At 40.2% G+C, this 24,063-nt stretch overlaps 1 protein-coding gene across 1 annotated transcript in view; it reads left to right on the forward strand.

Annotated features, from left to right (window-relative positions):
* Positions 1-24,063, forward strand: part of RPA1 (replication protein A1) — a gene marked incomplete at both ends in the record, with an annotated part of 64,251 nt that overhangs the window by 7,038 nt on the left and 33,150 nt on the right. The window contains 11 exons of the mRNA XM_084237858.1: positions 4,699-4,787; positions 8,011-8,103; positions 10,842-10,974; positions 12,614-12,716; positions 13,950-14,018; positions 14,167-14,359; positions 14,515-14,654; positions 15,056-15,204; positions 17,366-17,498; positions 19,872-20,048; positions 23,059-23,166. Of these exons, the coding sequence (XP_084093984.1) occupies positions 4,699-4,787; positions 8,011-8,103; positions 10,842-10,974; positions 12,614-12,716; positions 13,950-14,018; positions 14,167-14,359; positions 14,515-14,654; positions 15,056-15,204; positions 17,366-17,498; positions 19,872-20,048; positions 23,059-23,166 (1,387 nt within the window). The remainder of the gene's footprint in view (positions 1-4,698; positions 4,788-8,010; positions 8,104-10,841; positions 10,975-12,613; positions 12,717-13,949; positions 14,019-14,166; positions 14,360-14,514; positions 14,655-15,055; positions 15,205-17,365; positions 17,499-19,871; positions 20,049-23,058; positions 23,167-24,063) is intronic.

The following is a 24,063-nucleotide window of genomic DNA, read 5'->3' on the forward strand; positions in this document are numbered from 1 at the left end:
TGTGGGAAGCAGAACAGGTAGATCTACTGAGATACACTGCTGAGGGGATCAGCGGGCGAGACAGGAGAAGTCTGCTGCACCATATGGGTTAGCTCCCTGGCAGGGATCGAAGTCATGTTTCAGTGGCTGGTGATAACTTGATAGCACTAAGACTTTAACCCCTTGTGCCACTAGGGAGGCCCCTGTTTTTTTCTTTATTGAGATATAATTTATATACCAAAAGAACTCATTCATTTAAAATATAAAATAATTTTTTGTATATTCAGTTGTACAATCATTACGAATTTTAGAATTTTTTATCACTTCAAAAAATGACTTCTGTATCCTTTAGCTATCATCTCTGAACCTCCGTCCTCCCCAGCCCTAGGCAACCACTAATCTACCTTCTGTTTCTATAGATTTGCCCATTGTAAGCATTTCATACAAATGAAATATATAATATGTGGTCCTTTGTGACTGTTTTCCTTCTCTTAGCATATTGTCTTCAAGGTTTATTCATGTTGTAGCATGTGTCAGTACTTCATTCCTTTTAATGGCCAAATAATGATCTGTGGTGTGGATATGTCACCTTTTGTATACCCATTTGTTGGGATGTTTGACTTGTTTCCAATAATTATTAATATAGACATTTGTGTATACATTTTCCTGTAGACATGTTTCCATTTTTATGTATATATCTAGGAGTGAAATTGCTGGGTCAAATGATGAGGTTTTTTTTAAGATTTATTTATTTATGCATACAAGAGTTGGGGTATGGGTCAGAGATGTGGGGGGTGAAAGGATCCACCAGAGACAGAGTGGGGAACAGAACAGGCAGACTGACTGAAATACACTGCTGAAGGGGAGCAGTGAGCGAGGCAGGAGTGGTCTGCCTTGCCATGTGGATTTCTCCCTGGCCAGCTGGGGATTGAACTTGTGCTTCAGAGGCTGCGGACTGCTTCATAGTGTGGTGCTTAACCCCTTGGGCCACTAGGAAGGCCCTCAATTGATGAGTTCATGATTAATTTTTTGAGAAACTACTAGGCTGTTTTACATAGTACCTACACTAATTTATAGTTCCACTAGCATTTATTTATTTATTTTTTTAAGATTTATTTATACATGCACTGGGTACAGTCAGAAGCGCGGGAGGGTGAGAGAATTCACCAGAGCCAGAGCGGGGAGCAGAACAGACAGACTGGTGAAGTACACTCCTGAGGGGAGCAGCAGGTGTGGCAGGAGGGGTTTGTCGCACCATGTGGGACCCTTGCCCGGTGGCCAGGGATTGAACCGGCGCTGCAGAGGCTGCAGGCAGCTTCCCAGCCCAGCACTCAACCCCTGTGCCACCAAGGGAGGCCCTCCACTAGCATTTATGAGGGATCTGGTTTCTCTATTCAATATGGATAATTACACCTGCCATAGTGTTTTCAGTTAAAGTATTATGTATAGAATATGTGGGTAACTTAGAGTTATCTTCCTTTACCTTTCTTCTCCCTGAAGTTTTGTTTTGGCAGTCCTGTGGTTATTTTTCCATATACATTCTAGAGTTATTAGTTAAGTACAAAGCAAGCAAACTAAAATCTTGTTGGAATGCAAAATAAATTTATATATTTAATACTAAGTTTTTTAGTTTTAGAATATCATGTGAGGGCCTCCCTGGTGGTGCAGTGGGTTGAGCGCTGCGCTGTGAAGCTGTCCACAGCCTCTGCAGCACGGGTTTGATTCCCAGCCCGCCAGGGAGAAACCCATATGGCGTGGCAGACCTCTCCTGCCTCGCCCGCTGCTCCCCTCACCAGTGTCTTCGGTCCGTTTGCCTGTTCTGCTCCCCACTCTGTGTCTGGTGAATTCTCTCACCCTCCCGCGCCTCTGACCTGTACCCTGGTTCTTATATAAATAAATAAATCTTAAAAAAAAAAAGACAAAAAAGATAGTTTTACCTATTTTTTTTAAAAAGAATATCATGTGAATCCTCATATATCCCATCACCCAGCTTCACATTATCACCTGATGTCCAATATTTTTTACCTATATCCTTTCAATATCTTCCCTCTATAAGTTTGAAGCAGAGCTCAGACATCATTATTTCATCCATAAATATTTTAATATATCTTTAGAAGGTAGGAATTCTTTTTAAAATACCATTTTTATATGTAAAATAGCAAATAATGCTGTCAGTGTTCAGTTTCCAACAATTCACATGTGTGTAAATAATTTTATCTAAATCAGGATCCTGCATAAAGTCTGTTAACTCTCTTTGAATCATTGGGATCCTCCTCCGTATCTTTTTTTCTTCTTTACTATCAAACAATAACGTCATTTGTCCTTTGTCCTAAGGCAGTTTCCCACTGTCTGGATTTTGTTTATTTATCTTTGTAAAGTCATAATGTACCTTTGTCATCTCTTTTCTTTTTTTTTTTTTTAAATAGAGGCATGTTTTTATTTATTTGTTTGTTTGTTTGTTTGTTTTGTTTGTACATGCACTGGGTACAGTCAGAAGCGCGGGAGGGTGAGAGAATTCACCAAAGCCAGAGCAGGGAGCAGAACAGGCAGAAGGACCGAAGTACACTGCTGAGGGGAGCAGCGGGCGGCAGGAGCCATGTGGGACCCTCCTCCAGTGGCCGGGGAGCAGCCGGGGATCAAACCGGCACCGCAGAGGCCACGGGTAGCTTTGCAACCCAGCACTCAACCGCTGCACCACCGGGGAGGCCCTGTTTTCTTTTTTTTAAGGTTTTGTTTATTTCAATCGCTTCTCGTCCTTTTTGCTAAGATCAAGTGTAGTATCTGTTCTTATCAGTTTAAAGTTTTATTCATTCGTGGTTTTTTTTTAAAGATTTATTTACTTATTTATGTAAGTACTGGGTACAGTCAGAAGCGTGGGAGGGTGAGAGAATCCACCAGAGCCAGAGCGGGGAACAGAACAGGCAGACTGATGAAATACACTGCTGAGGGGAGCAGTGGGCGCTGTAGGAGAGGTCTGTACACCATGTGGGACCCTCGCCAGCGGCCAGGGATCGAACCGGCGCTGCAGAGGCTGTGGGCAGCTTTGCAGCCCAGTGCTCAACTGCTGCGCCACTGGGGAGGCCCTTATTCCAGGTTTTTTTGACATCTGTGTTTTCTGTAAGTTGGTTCTGGTGTATTCTTTTGATACACAGCTGGATTCATCTTTCAAGTAGTTTATTTAGAATGTATGTATATTACAAGATAAAATTTGTTTTTAGTTTTTGAATGTCTTTTCTCTTAGGTTTTGGTATTAAAGTAATGCTAAGTAATTAATAAACCTTACTTTTCTGTGCTCTGGAGTAATTTGAGTAATTTTGGATAACTGCCAAATATCTATCAGATAGTTTTTTTAGGGAATCTGCATCTAATTTTCAGGAACAGATAGTTTCAGGCTTATTTCATTGGCATTATATAAACTTATGATAAGATAAATTGATAAAGGTAGCACACATTGATCTATTGTATAAGACTCCAAGTACGGCAGAGTATTAAAAGGATACAGTGTGATGTTGGACTTTTTGTTGCTTAATTATTGTTCCAAAACAGGCACATTTTTTTGGTCTCCCCACTACCCTGATTCAGGCCATCATCAGTTCTCTCCCGGTGGTCTCCTTGCCTCCACTGTGTTTATCTCAAATTCCTTCTTTCTATTGCAGTTCTCTGTAAAATATAAACATCATGACATTCTTATTTAAGTATGCATTAAACAACAATTGTGGACCAGTTAATGCATTAATAATGCACTAGCATTTACTGAAAGTACAGTCTAGCTGGAGAAATAGATAATAATCAAATGATGAATAATTAAAATGTAAAAAAAATAATATATAATAGTCAAATAATGACAATATAATTAAGTTTTATATGCATAATTATACATTAATATATATTAAATCCAAGAGAAGTGATCTGAAGGAAAATTCATGGCTAAAAAGGATAATAGAAACCTGGCCTAATCTGAAGATTAAGGAAGTGTCTTAAAGTGATATTTGAGACGAGAGCCAAAAAATGAATATCAGATAAGGCAGAATGAGGGAAGACCATTACAGCCAGAGTGGCATGTGCAAAGACAGGAGTGAGCGTAATATATACCAGAACTAAAAGAAAGCCTGTGGCTGGCTGGAGAGCAGGAGGGCAGGAAATGAGCAGGAAAGAGGTCAGCAAGGACAGACCATATAGAACCTTGTAGGCTATATGAAAGGTTTTTATTTTTGGCCTAAAGTCCTTGGGAAATTCTTGAAAGTCTTTAATTAAAGTTAAATAGAGGTCAGAGAAATATAAATTCTTAGATAATAATTGTGTTAACAAATCTGCAGTCATATTGGTTTTCCCTGGGAAAAGGTAATTACTTAAAGTATGTTTCTGAAAACAGATCATGTCTTGTGTCACATATTCTTGTGTTAATAATTTAAATTCTTTTCATGGCATTTGGGTATGTAGTAAGGACATTGCATTTTAATTAAGGGACTAGATGAGAAATGAAAACTGCCTGCAATCATAAAAAGCCATGGTAATGATACGTTGAAAAATTAAGGGAAATATTTATATAGAAATTGATACCATGTATTTCTCAAGTTATTATTCAGTAATGAAAAACTTAACAAAGGAAAATGGTTTTATCAAAATGATTACTGGGGAAAAGCTTTTTAAGTAACTTGTTTTTTGAAGAATTTCTGAATTTATTTTTTCTAACTTGTTTCTATTTCTTTGCCTTTATAGGAGAGTAGTTATTTTGATGGAATTAGAAGTTTTAAAATCAGCTGAAGAAGTTGGATTAAAGATTGGCAATCCAGTGCCCTATAATGAAGGTAAAATGCTTTTTTATACTTGATTTTGCACTCAACTGATTACCTGTTTATAGATCTGGAATTCTACCTTTTGCATTCACAGCCCTGTGAAGCTGTCCGCAGCCTCTGCAGCATGAATTCAGCACAAGTTCAGCACAAGTTCCCGATCCCCGGCTGGCCCGGGAGCTACTCACATGGCGCAGTGGACCTCTCCTGACTCGCCCGCTGCTCCCCTCAGCAGTGTACTTCAGTCTGTCTGCCTGTTCTGCTCCCCACTCTGTCTCCAATGAATTCTCTAACCTCCCGCATCTCTGGCCTGTACCCCAGTTCTTGCATGCATAAATAAAAAAATCTTTTAAAAAAGATTTATTTATGCATGCAAGAACTGGGGTACAGGTCAGAGGTATGGGGTTTCAGAGGATTCACCAGAGCAGAACAGAGAACTACTGAAATACGCTGCTGAGGGGAGCAGCAGGCGAGTTAGGAGAGGTCTGCTGTGCCATGTGGGTAGCTCCCTGGTTGGCGATTGAACTTGTGCTGCAGTGGCTGCTGATAACTTCATAGTGCTGAGACTTAATCCCTTGCGCCACCAGGGAGGCCCCTTGATTTGTTAGTCTTAATGAAATTAGTGATTTGGGGGTGTAGAAACCAAGTTATTCTTTATTTTTCCTTAATAGTGGAGAAATGGTGGTAGAATTCCATGAAGGAAAAATCTGGTTTTCTCCACATACAACATGGGCAGTTCTATGACCAGGTTTGGTGGCATGTATGTGGTAGGAGTGCATTTCCTAAGTAATTCTTGAATTCTCTGTGGACACCTACAATTCAGTTTAGTTGTGGGGTGTCCTAAAATTCAGTTTAGTTCTGACACTGTCTACTTGGAGTTACTATCAGATCCTACATGGTAAATACTATGTACTACTAAAAAGAAAAAGCATTTTTACTTCATATGTAAAAATGTAAAAAAAAAAAAGTCCATCTTGGAATAGGTAGATAAGTTGCTTTTTTAAAAAATTGTGGTTGAATATGTACTTACCTGTTTGTGTTATAACATTTACATCTTAAGCATTCTTAAGTGTACAGTTCAGTGGTATTAATGTTGTGCAACCATCACCACTATCCACTTCCAGAATCTTTTAATCATCCCAAACAGATACTCTGTGCCCATTAAACCATAACGCCACATTCCTGTTCATGGTAACTGCTATTCTACTTTCTGTTTCTGTCAGTTTGACTGCTCTAGGTATCTCAGAAAGTATAGTTAAATTTTGATAGAAATTAAATGTAAGAGGTTAGCATTGATCCCATGACAATGACTTGTTCAGCTAGATACTGGAAAAAACAGAGCTGGTAATGAAGAAGGGACTTTAGAGTTTAGATATGTTTGAGAGTAGAAGGACGGGAGGAACTGGGCGGGGGCAGGTTAGCAGAGATTTGTGTGTTTTTATGATTCCATCTGTGAACATTTTAATTTTTTGGTTATTTCTAATATATTTCATGAAGCAGGTAAAATGTTTTTTTCCCACCACTTACCCCCAATACTGTGACTCATCTTTTCTCTACTGATTTAAAAAAAGTTCAGTGTAGAATTTCAAAATACTACTTCACAAGATACACTGTCAAGGAAGAGCCAGTTCTCCTATACAATTTCATATGATGCTGTAAATTCAGAGATAATGGAAAAACTAAAAAGTAAACACAAAAATTCATTGTTAATGAGTTTTAGATACTTGGGCCTCCCCGGTGGCGCATAGGTTGAGCGCTGGGTTGCAAAGCTGCCCACAGCTTCTGCAGTGCCGGTTTGATCCCCGGCCACCCGGTGAGGGTCCCACATGGGGTGAGGGTCCCACATGGCACGCAGACCTCTCCTGCCGCCCGCTGCTCCCTTCAGCAGTGTACTTCGGTCCTCTGCCTGCTCTGCTCCCCGCTCTGGCTCTGGTGAATTCTCTCACCCTCCTGCGCTTCTGACTGTACCCAGTGCTTGTATAAATAAATAAATCTTAAAAAAAAAAATATTCTAGGTACTTTTTTCCTCTAAATAAAATCTCAAGTTTTCTCTCCATGGGGAGAAGTAAGGAACAAACAGTTCTGTTTAACCTTTTTAATTTTATGCTAAATTTACTTTACTCTAATGGCACAGTTAACTCTTATTTAGTTGAACCAGTTAAGCATAATATTGGCAGAAGGAAATGAAATTGGTGTATCATATGCCTGTTTGAATTAGGGCCTTGGAAAGCCCAGCAGGAACTAAACCCAGTAATGAGAGCAGGCTTAGGCAGGTGTGGGGGGAGCTTTTCCAGCAGTGTTCACCATTTTTGTTCTTACGGCACGCTAGGAAATTTTCAGAGCTGCTCTTTCTGCTGCAAGCACTCTCTGTGAGCAACCCAGATTAGGTTGACGTCGACCTTTAGTGCCAGTCGCAAAGGTGAAATCAAATTCCATTAATCTATTATTTTCTTTTTATTTTGCAATTTTAACATTCTTCAATTTCATAAACACTTGTGGAAAGGATGAGGGATAAATAAATACCCTAATGGTATGGCACTATTTTCTGCTTGAGAGACATGTTCATTTCCCCTTCTTTCCTTTTAATCTTTCTGTTTCCTTGACACACCTGCTTCTGAACTCCATTCTCATGTCTCCCTGCTGTGACAGTTCACTAGCACTTCACGGTACCTAAGGCTCTTTCAACTCTTATTTTCTACCAACTGTCAGTTGCAAAATAAGGTTGCTTTGTTTGGGAGGGCGAAGGGTAGAGTCCTTTCTGAATGTCTCCTTTTCCTTTGAAGCAGGAGCACTTCAGAGACAATTGAACTGCTTTTAGGTTTTTCTTACCACCCAGCCTTTTCTTCTGATACATCCTGCCGTGAACACACAGTTCTGTTGATGACATCGATTTGTTGCTATGGAAATAATGGCAATGTCACAGATTCAGCCCAGTAACTTTATTCAGGTTCATGCAGGAGAAATAGGCAAGGCTTTAGGGGAGCACCTCATTAAAACTGAAAGCTATCAATTATAAGCAGGTGAAAGGTAAATGGAACCAACCTTTTATGTAATGAAAACAAAAGTGAGTCCCTAGAAAATCCTGCATGCAATTGAGTGCACAGAATGAATTCTGACCCATAAAAGTCTTTGACAAAATCAAAAATTTATACTTTCTTAAGCGTATTTCTTCTACTTAGGTTTAAATCTTTAATCCAAATTATTTGCACAAAAATGGTCTTTCTCTTTTGATCTTCAGGACATGGACAGCAGCAGGTAGTTCCTCCTCCAGTCTCAGCAGCCAATCCACAAACCAGCAAGCCCCAGCAGCAGAATGGGAGCTCAGGAATGGGTAAGATTGCCACATGAGTACATGTGCTGATTATATGTATCATGCTTTTGAATATTTTGAAATTCAATCTAGGACTAAAGAGATTTTTCAAAATGCTGTTCATGCCAGTTGCTTCTTGCAAAGAATAATTCCAATTTTCATTGTAAAGTATGTGATTGAAAAAAATGATTAAAGATAGTCTCTTAAAGATACTTAATATGCTTTTTTTTGAAAAATCAGAGCAATATACTGTTCTCTGGTAATAATTTATATGGTAGTTCCTCTTACCTTAGGTTTTATACCTTTTTGTGAATTTACATACCTTTTAAATTCTTGCCTTTTAGCAATCTAGGATCTGCTTATTAAATTTGGCTTTTTTCTCTCCAAGTTTCCTGTACACTCGGTTATTTATCTTATCTTGAAGACAGTGACATTTATGTTAGTCATATGTTCTGTGTCTCAGTCTTATGGATGGGAAATAGATCCTTCCTTTAACTTTCTCTGCACCAGGTCCTGAGAGGCCGTCACAGAATCGTTTTGTTTACTTCCTGGCCTTTGCTTTAGGAACGTCAAGAATTGCCATTGAGTTGCGCAGCAGTTGAGTGCTGGGCTGCAAAGCTGCCCGCAGCCTCTGCAGCACCAGTTCGATCCCTGGCCGGTGGCGAGGGTCCCACATGGTGCACAGACCTGTCCTGCCACCCGCTGCTCCCCTCAGCAGTGTACTTTGTCAGTCTGCCTGTTCTGCTCCCCGCTCTGGCTCTGGTGAATCCTCTCACCCTCCTGCGCTTCTGACTGTAACCAGTGCTTGTATAAATAAGTAAATAAATAAATAAATCTTTAAAAAAAAAAAAAAGAAAAAATTGATTTGTAGAATTTATATTTTGAGGTCCTTTTTTTCTGTCCTAGCTTCACATACAGCACCTCCACTCTTCCCCCCAACTATAAGTTTGCATTTTTCAGTGCTAAGATTCTAAGAAAAACCAAGTTGATGTCATTGATGTTGCTATGAAACTTTCTGGACATGTGATGTTTTCCCCATTGGTCTTTGATGTTTTATCTATCTTGCAATATCTACCTACCTATTTTCTCCCTCCCTCTATAAATAGATTTATTTATACTCAAACCTCCAATTACGTTGACTGGAGGTGGTAGAATAGTTTATCTTAAAATGGCAAATGGTATAAAAGTCACTTCCTAAAAAAAAAAGAAGAAAATAAAAGTCACTTCCTTAGGCTGAAATATAAATAGTATGTTATTCCACTCTTCCCCCCCCCCCCCCACAGATTATTAATCCAGTAGTCTGTCTGGCTTATATTGAGGTTTGTCTTTAAAAATCTTTAAAGTTCTTGGGCCTCCCCTAGTGGCGCAGGCGGTCGAGTGCCGTGCTGTGAAGCTGTCCGCAGCCTCTGCAGCGTGGGTTCAGTCCTGGCCGGCCAGTGAGGGTCCCACATGGCACGGCTTACCTCTCCTATCTCGCCTGATGCTCCCCTGTATTTCTTCAGTCTGCCTGTTCTGTTCCCCACTCTGTCTCTGGTGAATCCTCTCACCCTCCCGCGCATCTGGCCTGTACCCCAGTTGTTGTATAAAATAAATAAGTAAATCTTTAAAAAAAAAATCTTTAAAGTTCTCATCAATTGGGTGGTGAAAGAAAAAGGCTGGGAAGTATGTGATGCTATCTGGCACAAAACTGGAAGAGTGTGTGTGTATTTTATGTAGTTGTATATTATATATTTAGTATGTACGCACGCACACAAAGCACATTGCTTCCTTGCATAATCTTGAGGTAATTATTACAGTTATGTGTTTAGTCATCTCTCTTGACTTCCTAGTTAGAATAGGAAATTTTTGAGATCTGGGACAGTCTATGTATATTTTTGCTAAGTGCTACAAATACCTAGCATAAAGTAGTACATGCTATGGAAACTCAATAAATAAATGAGTGCTGAGTAATGGTAGATTTACATTTCTAGCCAAATTCCATTCTGAAGAAATGTTTTGATATAGAAGATATGAAATCATGGGACTAAATTATATTTTCTCAATTTGGAAGTTGAAGCTTTACAGAAACAGTGTGATTATAAGGAATTCATCTGCTTTTAGGCTTTAATTGTCTATTTTCAAGTGCCGGGTTGCTGCTTAGGTTTGGATAAAGGAGGCAGAAGAGATCTTGGTGGTCAGCAGCCTACTTGTCTTGAACCAAAAACTGATGCTTGCCCTTTGCTTCCAATGGAACCAATTTCATAGACTTCTGGACTTTTTGGTCCAGTTCTCTGGGGATGTTGTGAGGTGATCCCTTTGTCACAGTAGCCTTTATCTCAGGTGGCTCATTCACTATGTCCCTTGCTTCCTACCCTTTTGCATTTCTTCTTAAGCAGCTAATGATTTGCCATCAATTTTACTAGTTAAGAAGACTGATTTTCTTTCTCTTACCCATTTTCTTGCCCATTGATGCAAGGGGAAAGTTTAAGAAGGGTGGCCCTCCGAAAGAGTGGTCTGGAGTCATTACTATTCATCTTGACTTCAGGGCTTAAGTCAGCAAATATAATAGTGAATTTCTGTGTACCCAGCTTTCATATTTGATTGCTTTTCTAGCCTCTTTGGGTCTCTATTTGATCTCCATTTCTATTGGCTACTAAAAAAGGAAAAATTTTGCTTCTCATTTGTGTGATTTCACCAGTGATACATCAGTAATTGAGTTATTAACAATTTATAAAATAAAAGTAGAATAATCATTGTCCTTTTTGTGTCTGTTTTAAAAGGCTCCCCTCTAACTAAGGCTTATGGTGCCTCAAAGATATTTGGCAAATCTGGAGGTAGCAGCCTGGTGAGCACTTCTGGGGGAACACAGTCCAAGGTGGTGCCCATTGCCAGCCTCACCCCTTATCAGTCCAAGTGAGTTATCCCATAAATAAGTTCAGAATTTAACTTATATAACAGTATAAAGAGCTTATTATGGGCTCTTGAGTTATTTATATGAGCTTCAAGATTACCACACACAAAATAAGTTTCTTTCTTTTTTTTTTTTTTCCCCTTGAGGGGAAGAGAGTACAAATTATGGAAACTGTTAATTATTTTAAAAATGGCAAGAAGAGCAATCTGCCATAGCCTCTGGAGTTTTACTCATTTTGAAGAATTTGAAATGAAAAATATTTGATGCTTAAAGAATTAGTTAATAGTCTTGTGAGGAAAAATAATTCATTTTCTCATCATATGAATAGGTGACTTTTAGTCTAAAAGTTGTTACTGTGATTTAGTTGGTTAAGAGAATCCTGTAAGGGGCCTCCCTGGTGGCGCAAGGAGTTCAGATGTAGCACTATGAAACTATCCTCGGCCACTGCAGCACCAGTTCTATCCCTGGCCAGGGAGCTGACTCACGTGGTGCAGCAGACCTCTCCTGTCTCACCCGCTGCTTCCCTCAGCAGTGTATTTCAGTAGATTTACCTGTTCTCCTCTCACCCCCCGCACCTCTGGCCTGCACCCCAGCTCTTATATGCATAAATAAATCTAAAAAAAAAAGAAGAATCCTATAGGGCCTCCTTGGTGGTGCAGGGGTTAAAGTCTCAGTACTATCAAGCTAATGCCAGCCACTGTGGCATGAGTTCAATCTCTGGCCACGGAGCAAACCCACATGGCACAGCAGACCTCTCCTGTCTCACCCGATGCTCCCCCCAGCAGTGTATTTCAGTAGATCCACCTGTTCTGCTCCCCACTCTGTTTCTGGTGAGTCCTCTCACCCCCTGCACTTCTGGCCTATGCCCCAGTTCTTGTATGCTTAAATAAATAAAAATAAATTTAAAAAAATTCTGTATATATCAACCTCACTAATATAACCAAACAGATGTTTCTTTCATAAGCGTTTTTCCCATTAAAAAAATCATTTTAGCAATTGAAAATTAGTGAGTTCTCTAGTTAGAATTCTTTTCATATATATTTGCATTTGTTTGTCAATTCTGTGCAACGTAGAGAAAACATGTTCCCCTGTGAAATGATAGATAAGGACACCAGGATTTGATCTCAGATTTTGTGCCTTCTTTTTTAATGGCGCCTCTCTGAGGTTTTAGTGCTTTAGTTAGTGTATTTGCCTTGGTGGCTCACCAACTCCATGTTCCATAATCTTGTATTTATATTCAATATTTTAAAAATGAGACAGCAGTTTGACACCAGTTATATCAATTCCCATAATTGAAAATAGTGGCAAAATATAATTGCTGGTGTTACTGCATTTTCTAACTTGGAACCTTTCATTAAGGGGATATTGTTGCCTTGGTGATGCTTTGTGGAGAAGGGCGAGAGTTTATAAATTTTCTTATTTGACAAGAGAATGAGTTAATAATAAATCACCTTGTATGTTTTACTATAAACTGTCAAACCTGTATGTGATCTTGAGGTTTTAATTAGCTAGATTAAAATACAACTAACATTGATAAATGGAATATGCATAAGATAAGAAAGGCTGTAGGAAGAGGACAGGGAACTTTTCAGATCTTTCCCAGCTAAGACTCTGAACGCTAACATGATGTATGGTTTTCAGGTGGACTATTTGTGCTCGGGTTACCAACAAAAGTCAGATCCGCACCTGGAGCAATTCCCGAGGGGAAGGGAAGCTCTTCTCTATGGAACTAGTGGATGAAAGTGTGAGTCTTTGTCACCTGGGGAAATGGGCGTGGTCAGAGGGCTTGCCCATCCTATGAGGTGGAAAACAGTAGTAGACCAAAAAGAAACAATGGTAATTGTGTTTTCTCAGTTGTAGTATTTTGATGCTAACTGGGGGCAGAGAATTAGAGGTCATAAATAAAAATCCTTGATCTTAAATGAAAGCATTTGTAGCTGCAGAAATTAATTTTCTAATGTATAGATAGCCTCAAGGGCAAGCGAAACCAGAGATTCTCTGTCTGATTGACTGGCAGGCTTAAGTGAAGACTATAGGAGCTGATATCTGCCTCTAAACAACATGGAACTTTGAGCCACAGCAGAAGGCATCCAGTGGCCACTTTGATAAGTGGCTGGTTCTGTGGGCAGTGGGTTCTGGCTGTGCAGATTCTCCATATGCTTTACTTAAACCAAACCAAATCATGATGAAAAGACAAAATATCGCCAACTTGTGGAATCTCGACAGTCTTGTCAGCTGTTTCTCTGCCGATTCATTTTGTCTTTAATTCCTAATGTGTATATCCAGCATTCATTCGGCTCTCTGTGGGGACAGAAAAAGCACAGGTGGTTTGTTTTTGCTTTTTGTTTTTGGAGGAGGGACTAACACCCCAAATGTAACGACTGATGGCAGGGTCAATATCAGAAACTAATTTTTGACTTGGCATTAGTCTGATCTGTCAGTTTGCTAAAATTTCAGCTTATGTAAGTTTCTTATCCATCTGTAGCATTTTGACTGATGGAAAAGTAAAAGCAAAAACTCAAATCACAAGCAGCTTGAAAACGTGACTTATTATAATATTTTTGGCATCAACTCCTAAATGTGAAGTAATTCCTCTCTTAGGATGCAGGCGTGAGGGAAGCTGGTGAATCATTGTCCTTCAGCACTTTCCTGTGGGCTTTAGTCGTGTCACTCATTGTTCAAAGTTGTTTTATTTTTGTTATCAGAATATTAAATCCACTTTTGGGGGTGAGGGGTTTGTTTGCTTGTTTTTAGGTTTCTAACTGAAGTTTATCAAAGCATGATAATTGGACCAGCTGGTAAAACGAGTGCTGTTTCATCAGGGCTAATAACTTGTGTTTCTGGAGTCTAGTCCTCTCATGGATCCCATTTGCAACTGTTCTGCTGTAGAGGTGTCATTTTAACTCCTAAGTATCTTGTTTTTCACTGGTAAAATTTAATGAACGCCACAATTCTCTCCTCCCGTGTGCTTCTTCAGGGTGAAATCAGAGCTACTGCTTTCAATGAGCAAGTGGACAAGTTCTTTCCCCTTATTGATGTGAACAAGGTATGTTAGTATCAAGTCTGGGACTGAAAATGTTGGGTAGGGTAAGGATGAAGGGTTTCTTGCCCATTGAAGAGCTGTGTGATGGTGAAGGGTTCTTATGTCCAATTTGGTGACCTGTCCTAAGTTCGTGTCTTGGCCTCTTTTGCAGGTCTATTATTTCTCTAAAGGTACCATGAAGATTGCTAACAAACAGTTCTCCGCTGTTAAGAATGATTATGAGATGACCTTCAATAGTGAAACTTCTGTTGTGCCATGTGAAGATGGACATCACTTACCTGCAGTTAAATTTGATTTCATAGGGATTGGTGACCTAGAGAGCAAGCCTAAAGACTCGCTTGTTGGTAAGTCTTTATGAGAATAAAGGGAGTGGTGATGGCTGGCTTTGTTGACAGCATGTAGGGGAGCACATAGGTGAAAGACTTAGAGTGCTTGTTGTTCAACCCTTGGTCATGCTATAATGGGAGCCTTGACCCTCTCTGTCTCTCAAATGTTGCAGACATCATTGCGATCTGCAAGAGCTATGAAGACGCCACTAAAATCACAGTGAAGTCTAACAACAGAGAAGTTTCTAAGAGAAATATCTACTTGATTGACATGTCAGGGAAAGTGGTGACCACTACTCTGTGGGGAGAAGATGTAAGTACTTGACTGAGCAGTCAGAGCATGTGCAGGAAGAGGGAGATGGAAAGAGCACCTTCAGGGATTCGGTGGTTGTGGGGCTCTGGCCATGTAGGCCCTTCCCAGTGAAGGATTGGCTGTCTAGGGAATATTTGAAATCCTTTATTTGATTTACTTTTATGAGATTTGCTAGGATTTAAGTTTTACAGGTGAAATGCTCTTTCCTCTAACTCTAAATTAATTCTGATATATCTCTGAACAGATTTTTCTGTGCGAGGTTATCTTGTATAGAATCAGTGTGCCATTTATTGCATTCGCTCTATTATTGACTGTTTTCCTTGTTTCCTATAAAAATGTTCAGTGTTCTTCCTTACAGTGACACTTGTTTGTATCTGTTTGATGCTTTTGTTGCTATGCAGGCTGATAGATTTGATGGCTCCAGACAACCAGTGATGGCTATCAAAGGAGCCAGAGTTTCTGATTTTGGTGGTCGGAGCCTCTCTGTGCTGTCTTCAAGCACGGTCATTGTGAATCCTGACATATCGGAGGCCTATAAGCTTCGTGGATGGTAGGTTTTCATGGGTGATGGGGCTGGATGTGGACTGGAACTTTAAGAAGAGCCTGTTCTCTTGCTTATTGTGATGAGTATATGAACTGTCTGCTAAGCAGAAGGCTTCCTTCCCAAATGGAGCAGTTCCTATATTTCTTGGAGGTATAACACCTTCTGAGAGCATGGTTTTAAAGCCCTTAAACTGACAAACCTGTAATCCTGTGACAGATCTGGACAGTTGAGGAGGCAATTAGAATGGAAGTGTTGCTTGCCCACCAGGATCCTGCCAAAACAGGGTAAGGCCAGGTTAGCAGCCATGTGCTGAAGGACTGGAGGCCTGAAGGCATCTTTCTTTCCTAGTTTTAAAGCAGAGAGCTTTTGTGGTGTTGGGGAGAAAGTGCGTGTTATTCCATCCAATCTTTGATGCTGGCTCACATCTTCTAGTGTGTATTCTCTGGATTCTGATAAAGTGCAGTGGGAACAATGGGCTTTTGTTGGCATTATATTGTTATTCCCAGAGCACTCGAGAGATGAGGCGAGCCTATTAAAATCTCCTCACTGTGTCTAGCTTTTTAGGTGTTAAAACTGCCTTAAAAGAGCACTTCAAACTGAAGTGTGGTATGCAGGAATTGATGTGGTCAGGGAAAACACTTTAGCTTGAGCTTAAATAATTTGTATAGCTATAGTCACAGGGGGAATGTGTTTCTTTCCAGTTAACGCCTCAGGGTTTGACTAAAGAATTAGCTCATATGGCATATTCCTCCATTTTTGTTTTGAGTAATGCGAGCCAGTAGCACCAGTATTTGAATATTTTCATGAAATGTCTACTGGCATGTTCATGTCATGGGTATTACCCACATGTTCTTTATTTAACTGTTCTAATAGCTGATGTTATATTATAAAGCAGGGTCCACTAATAATCTTACCAGAAAGAACCACAACTTTGTCTTTGTTGCTTGATTTACTTTTGGGCTATGGAGCTGCTTGACCCAGGTTAATTGCATGCCCAGATGAAGGTCTTCATATTTTCCTTGTCGGTAACTATGATCAGCGTAAAAAGACATGGCTGTCCTCAGGAGTAAATAACTTGGAATTCATTAAAATGAAGTTGAATACAAACACCACACCTAAGCAAGGATAGGGGATGTTTAGATCTCAGTTATAACAAACTGGAATTTTTATTGTAGAAGGGCTGCCTCTCTTCTTGCCCTGTTGACTCCTGATAAGCTGTCTCTGGTGGCAAATGTCTCTGTGGAGTTTTTGAAATCGTAAACTTGTGTAGCTAGTAGTGATGAAGCAGATTTATGGACCTTTCTGTGCCTCTGTGACAGATTTTGCCACTTACCTGACAGACTGAGAAGGCAATTGTCTACAAGCATAGGGCAACATCCATTCTGTTAGATGGCCTCTTTAAGGGACCTGTTTGGTTAGCTTTTAGTTTTCCTCCTCTTGGGTTGCATTAGCACGTGTTTTGTTTATTTAATCTCAGACTCACTCTTCAATGCCACAAGTATGTTTGTGAACCACTTTCTCCCTGACTTCCTTTCCTTCCTATCAGCTGATACATGATCAAGCAGTTTCCATGATCAATAAGTATATAGTGAATTTTAATAAACAACTTAGAAAATTAGCTTTAATTTTGGCATATGTGAAATCTCACTAAGAAGATAAATCTGCAAGAAAACAGATAATACCTTCTAAGAAATCACATGGAGTTATATCATCTTTTGCACTCTATATCAGGCTTAAAAGATCTTTGGTGTGGGAACATTTTTTGCTACTCTGTTACATGTCAGCTATCACTTTCTGTACTGATAAATTTCAATAATGATATTGTATCAGCAGCCCAAACAACTACACCAGAGCTCAAAGTACTGTTTTTTTGTTGTTGGCATTCTAGGTTACTGTTTTTAATATTGGAATCCTCTGGCCATTGTTGCTGTGCAGAGCTACCACAGAAAATGTTCTGTGGTACTTTGGTCTTTCTTGACCACTGGGGGGCATCAAAGCAGTTGAGACAAAAAGAGGTCATTGAGCAGGAAGATAGTATAGTTCATGTGACTGTGACCTATGAAAGTTGCGGGTAAGGAAGGTAGTTTGTATCTGACATGGAAAGAAGGGACAGATTTAGTTTGTATATAGTGTGCTGTCCTGTCATGATTCTCCATTTATTTTTCAGGTTTGACTCAGAAGGACAAGCCTTAGATGGTATTTCCATCTCTGATCTGAAGGGTGGAGGAACAGGAGGGAGCAACACCAATTGGAAAACTTTATACGAGGTTAAATCAGAGAACCTGGGCCATGGAGACAAGGTATCCTGCATTTGTAACTTTCTTCATAAGAGCACAAAAGTAGGCAAAAAGGAGTTTTCAGATCTGATTTCTGGCACTTGTTTTCAGAGATGAGTTTTGAGCAAAGATTTGTAACTGGGACTTTGACCAGAGGGTGGCAATGGTTGAGAATTGCTGCCAGGGTTAAGGTGTTTATTAATAGCATGTTGCCTCCCTCGGGTATGTTGAGGCATAAACATGTTGGAAAGTCTGATTTAGAAAGTTATTTAATTCTTAGAGGGATCTTAAAGAACTGGAAATATCCAAGCTGCCTTCGAGGCCATATTTCTTTTTTTTTTTTTTAAGATTTATTTATTTTACACAAGAACCAGGGTATAGGCCAGATGCGCGGGAGGGTGAGAGGATTCACCAGAGACAGAGTAGGGAACAGAATAGGCAGACTGATGAAATACACTGCTGGAGGGGAGCAGTGGGCATGACAGGAAAGGTCTGCCGTGCCATGTGGGACACTCGCCGGCCAGCTGGCCGGCCGGGATCAAACTGGTGCTGCAGAGGCTGCAGACAGCTTCACAGCACGGCGCTCAACTGCCTGCGCCAACAGGAAAGGCCCCGAGTCCATATTTCTTTACTGTGATTGTTCCTGCCAGTTGAAATGCTCACATACCAAGGAGATCATTTTTGAGGTTATAACTCACACTGAACATTAGTCAGACTCAGTGTCAGTTATCAGGCGTTCACATGTGCTTTCACTGGTTAGAGAATGTTAACTTCGTACCACCAGTATTCTGAAAAGAACTGGCTTGGGTTTTTGACTTTAGTTGCAGTTTCCATTTCAATGTTGTATTGAATGACTCCTATCTAGATCAAAACCTGTATTCTGTCAGCAGTTCAGTATTTAAATCATTGATTTCTCTTTATGCTCCCCAAATAGCAATTCCCAATTTACTGTTTTCATATCATAACAAAATATTTATTACCCCTCACTGTCTCATTTTACCCTGTTCCCTTGACCATTGTTGTCATCAACTGTAACTCATATGCTCCAGCATCCTGAGATTTTAAACATTGGACAGATCTGTTGTCCAGCCTCTCAGGGCTCTGTTGTTACCCACTTTCTTTCTTAGATCGAAAGTATATAATAAGAAATCAAGCCAAGGAATACTTTCTTGCACCCAAATTTTAAAGGCTTGCTTTGAATTTAAACCTTACCTGAAAATACTGACTAACTCCTAGGAAATTCTTCTCCTAGGAGGCTTACTCTAGAACCTTTTAGATTGAGAACTTACCCAAACTCTTTAAATATCCACATTACTGTTTTACCTTGTTTGAGCTGAGATACTAGGAAGCCCAGAGGTTAGCTGACCTCTGAACCCAGAGTATACCACAAGGGAACTGTTCACGCTCATATCATCCATCCCCTATCCTTTATATAATGGAGTTTAAAAGCAAAAGAAATAGCAACAACAGAAAGCCCAAGCATGTGACTTAGTCCTCGCTATATTTACTTATCAGTGATTTCTCCACTTGGAAGGCACTTGTTCATTCTTTTTTTTTTTTTTGTGGGACCCTCGCCGGTGGCCAGGCATCGAACTGGCGCTGCAGAGGCTTGCCGACAGCCTTGCAACCCAGCGCTCAACCGCTGCGCCACCAGGGGAAGCCCGGCGCTTGTTCATTCTTAGACCAGGATTTAAGAATGCAAACAGACCTGCCACCTGTTGTAAATAGTTTTATTTTAATACAGCCATGTAAATGCTTTCATTTACATATAGTCTTGTACCACAACAGCAGGACTGAGTAACTGCAGCAGACTATGACCAAGTGGTTTTATAAAACCTTAAATATTTACTATATGGCTTTTTACAGAAATATTTGCTGACCCCTGACTTAGACAAAGGGTCATCATAGATAGATAGATAGATAGATAGATAGATAGATAGATAGATAGATAGATAGATAGATAGGAATCTAGGCCCTAGAAATCACTGCTGTTATTTTTAAAGCGGGAGCGCTGCTTGGCCATATGTGCACTGTGCTCTGCTGCATGACTCTGTTCCTAAATCTGTCACCTTTGGAGGGTCAGAAGAACAGGAAGAACAAGTTTTTAAAATCTTTATCTTTTGTGTAGTCTGTTTCAGTTGTATTTAATTTATTCTAATTTCGAATTAACTCATCTTTATGAAGTGTATGCTTTAGAACTTGTAGCTTCATGAGTTTTGTAGTCAGCACAATGATTTCTAAAACTACAGTATGAATGATTCCCTATAATCATGGGACTGTGATCTTAAGAATTCCCATATGTAAACATTTACCACTTACAAGTAAAGTCAAGCTTTGGACTGCCTCTAAGTCCAATTCTGGTGCTCTGTGTTCCATGTCACCCTTTTTCTCTTGAAGGCCGACTATTTTAGCTCTGTGGCAACAGTGATTCTTGCTCGCAAAGAGAACTGCATGTACCAAGCCTGTCCAAATCAGGATTGCAATAAGAAAGTGATTGATCAACAGAACGGATTATACCGCTGCGAGAAATGTGACAGTGAATTTCCCAATTTCAAGTACCGCATGATTCTGTCAGTAAGTAGAATGGGTAGATGAGAACCACTGTGGTGTTATCTTGAGTCCACACCAAAGGCCAGGCCCAACCGTAAAAACAAGGACACTTGTGGTAGGAAGCCTGCAGATGAGGAAGTGCTAAAGAGCTTATTATTCTATAAATATGGAGCTAATGAGCCTTCCACTGAACAAAATAGCAGTCTGTTTTCTGTTACTAAAAGCTTTTCGCATACCAGAAAGTTGCATTCAGGTACCTGCCTGATTTCAGTCTGCTGTGCATATACAAAGACAGCAGTGGTGGCCCTCACCTACCAACTGTTAAGAAGATAAATTTATTTGAAATGACATTTTTGGAGGGCAGAAATGACCTGTTCACAGCCGATGCCTATGTTTTGTTATTTTTCTTGTGGAAAACCTCTCGCCCTTCCTAGAGCTGACTGGAATGTACATCAGGAAGGTGACTGCACTCTGATGTAAGATTGTGGCTGTTTTGATTATAAGGATTGTTTCTCATTTAAGTCTTTAAAATGGAAGGTGTAAGTCCTTTTTTAAATTATACTAAATTATAATAAAGGTAAAGAAAATGGACACTTTTTTTTCTAGAAGGTGATTTGGCACTAATATATCAGAAGCCTTTAAAAAAAAATTTTTTTTTGACACAGTAAACACTTGGAGGGGATATCTCCTAAAGAAAAAAAATCAGAGATGTTAATCTGTATAAAGTTGTCTGTTACGGGCCTCCCCGCTGGCGCAGCGGTTGAGCGCTGGGTTGCGAAGCTGCCCGCGGCCTCTGCGGCACCGGTTCGATCCCCGGCTGCTCCCCGGCCACCGGAGGAGGATCCCACATGGCGCGCAGACCTCTCCTGCCGCCCGCTGCTCCCCTCAGCAGTGTACTTCGGTCCTTCTGCCTGCTCTGCTCCCTGCTCTGGCTCTGGTGAATTCTCTCACCCTCCCACGCTTCTGACTGTACCCAGTGCTTGTATAAATAAATAAATAAATAAAAATTAATCTTTAAAAAAAAAAAATCCATTAAAAAAAAAAAGTTGTCTGTTACCCTGTTTATTTTGAGAGCTTGTATTCAACTTAATATCCTTAATATTCTGGTTAATTCCTGTAAGTAGAGTGGAATAACAACTTCAAGTAGTTGTTAGAATTTGCCATTTATTTGACAGTTTCTACTGTTAACATGTTTGAAAACTATTGCTAATGAAGATTATTAAATGGCAAATAAGTGTTTAGCTTTTATTAATTGAAAATAGCAAATTTAAAATGGTGTGTTTTATATAATCTTGACAAAAACCATAATAAGCAACAAATACTAGTTTTTTTTTTTAAGATTTATTTATTTATACAAGCACTGGGTACAGTCAGAAGCGCGGGAGGGTGAGTGAATTCGCCAGAGTGGGGAGCAGAACAGGCAGAAGGACCGGGGTACACTGCTGAGGGGAGCAGTGGGCGGCAGGAGAGGTCTGCGCGCCATGTGGGACCCTCCTCCAGTGGCCTGGGAGCAGCCGGGGATCGAACCAGCACTGCAAAGGCTGCGGGCAGCTTCGCAACCCAGCGCTCAACCGCTGCGCCACCGGGGAGGCCCAACAAATACTAGTTGATTTTTACTTCCTTCTGAATATTTTTCTGCATTTTCCTTTTTTTTTTCCTACAATGTATTTTCTTGTAGTAGGAAATTGAAGAAAAAAATCTTTAGATAAAGGATTCTCATTCAAATATATGGCAGGGAAGTTCTCCATTTAGGCTTGTTTTCTGCAAATGATTTTTTGAAGTAAGATGAAGAAAATTGTTTTAGGTAGTTTATTCCATCAGACTTCCTTTTTTTTTTTTTTTGCTGGGACCCTTGCCAGTGGCCGGGGATTGAAACGATGCTGCAGAGGCTGCAGGCTCTCAACTCAGTGCTCAACCACTGCGCCACCAGGGGAGGCCCACCATCAGACTTTCTGTTAAACTTCCAAGGAGTGGACCTCCCCGGTGGCGCAGTGATTGAGCACTGGGTTGCGAAGCTGGCCGCAGCCTCTGCAGCACCAGTTCGATCCCCGGCTGCTCCCAGGCCACTGGAGGAGGGTCCCACATGGCGCGCAGACCTCTCCTGCCGCCTGTTGCTCCCCTCAGCAGTGTACTTCGGTCCTTCTGCCTGTTCTGCTCCCCCACTCTGGCTCAGTGAATTCTCTCACCCTCCCGCGCTTCTGACTGTACCCAGTGCTTTTATAAAGAAAGAAATAAATCTTTAAAAAAAAAAAAAAAACTTCCAAGGAGTGGGCTGGACACACTGGTTTCATGGGATGCTTTCCTAGTGGGCCCCCTCCACAGTTGCTCTCCTTGCCCTGTAGAACAGAGTGCCTCTGGAGGGAGGGCAGCATGGGGTAAGCTGTAGGTGTGAGCCCTAGTATTTGATACATTCTTTTATTTTAATGTTAAATTCCTGGTATATGTAAAGTGGATATGTAAAATCATCAAAATGACACCTTTAAAGAAAAATGTTTGCTCTCCCTTCTAGTAGGCCATTTACCTTAGCAAGTGGATTCTTGGACACTCTCCCATTTAATTTTACACCATGGTCCAACTGGAGTCCCATTTCTGTAGCTAGGCAAATTTGGTAACTGATGAAACCCTTAGGTCAGACTTTTAAATTGTCTAGGATGTTCAGTAGTGTCTGGAACCTCATGGAACTCCTCCTACTGTTTGGAGAAGGTAAAATATAAAGTGCAGAGAGCCTGCATTCGAGGCTTATTCAAAATTTTTAGTTCCAAGGCCTTTGCAGCTTAAGGGAACTAAGATCTGAAATCACATATCCACAGTGTGTTGTGTTCCTGCTGTGATCCAGCCTTAGTATTTTAAGCTGCTGTTACATGCTTTAGAAAGGAGATAGTACATACTGTGGTAATGGTTTTTTTCCCCCTAAAAATTATTTTAATGAATGGGAAAAGTTAATCTCCCTATCTCCTGAATGTATCTTATTGTTTATATGCTGAAATAATACCGAGGTGTTTTTTTTGTTTGTTTGTTTGTTTTTTGTTTTTAGGTAAATATTGCTGATTTTCATGAGAATCAGTGGGTCACTTGTTTCCAGGATTCTGCAGAGGCCATCCTTGGACAGAGCGCTGCTTATCTTGGGGAGTTAAGAGAGAAGGTTGGCCACATCTTTTTTTTTTTTTTTTTTTAAGATTTATTTATTTATGCATAGAATAAAGAAGGCTGAGGGGGCAGAGGCAGGGTTGAGAGGACTCACCAGAGACAGAGTGGGGAACAGACCAGGCAGATCGACCAAAATACACTGCTCCGGGGAGCAGTGGGTGAGACAGGAGATGTGTAGGTTAGCTCCCTGGTCGGGGAGGGAGCTTCTTAGTATATAGCTTCTTAATCTGATGATTGAGAGCTCATCTGATTTTGTCTGATTTCCTCCATCTTGGATGTGCTAACAATGAAATGGTGACTTAATGTATAAGAGTACTTAGAAAACCACTTGTTTCTCATATTACTGTTAGGACACCAGTGTTGGTGTGCCTGCAATCGCTTGAAGTCTATATGGTGTCTTCTGAAATAACCTGAAGTACAGGTTGTGCCTTTTAACATAATAAACCACCTTCCTGAAGTTGAATCAAATCCTGGTTTAAATTCACACCTGAGGTATTTGCTATTTCAGTCATCAGATGCCATTCTTATCAAGTAACTTTTTAAAATAACTTTCATTTTCATTTGTATTTTCACATTTTAGTTGATGCAGAAAAATAGATTACTAATTATGCTAAACTTGGGGAAAATATATGTTCATATAAAACACATAAAGAAGACCAATAAAAGCTGTGTTTTTTGGGTCACACAAATTAGCATCTTTCTAGTTTTTTTTTTCTTTTTTCCTCCAGATTGATTAGAATACTTGTAAAAGCCACTAAGAAGAATTTTGACTTTTTTGTTTGTTTGTTACGTTTTTTTAAAAGATTGATTTATTCGTGCATACAAGAACTGGGGCACAGGCCAGAGGTGCGGGGGGCAAGAGGATTCACCAGAGACAGAGTGAGGAAACAGG

This window comes from Talpa europaea (assembly GCF_964194135.1).
Source record: "Talpa europaea genome assembly, chromosome: 7".
Lineage (NCBI taxonomy): Eukaryota > Metazoa > Chordata > Mammalia > Eulipotyphla > Talpidae > Talpa > Talpa europaea.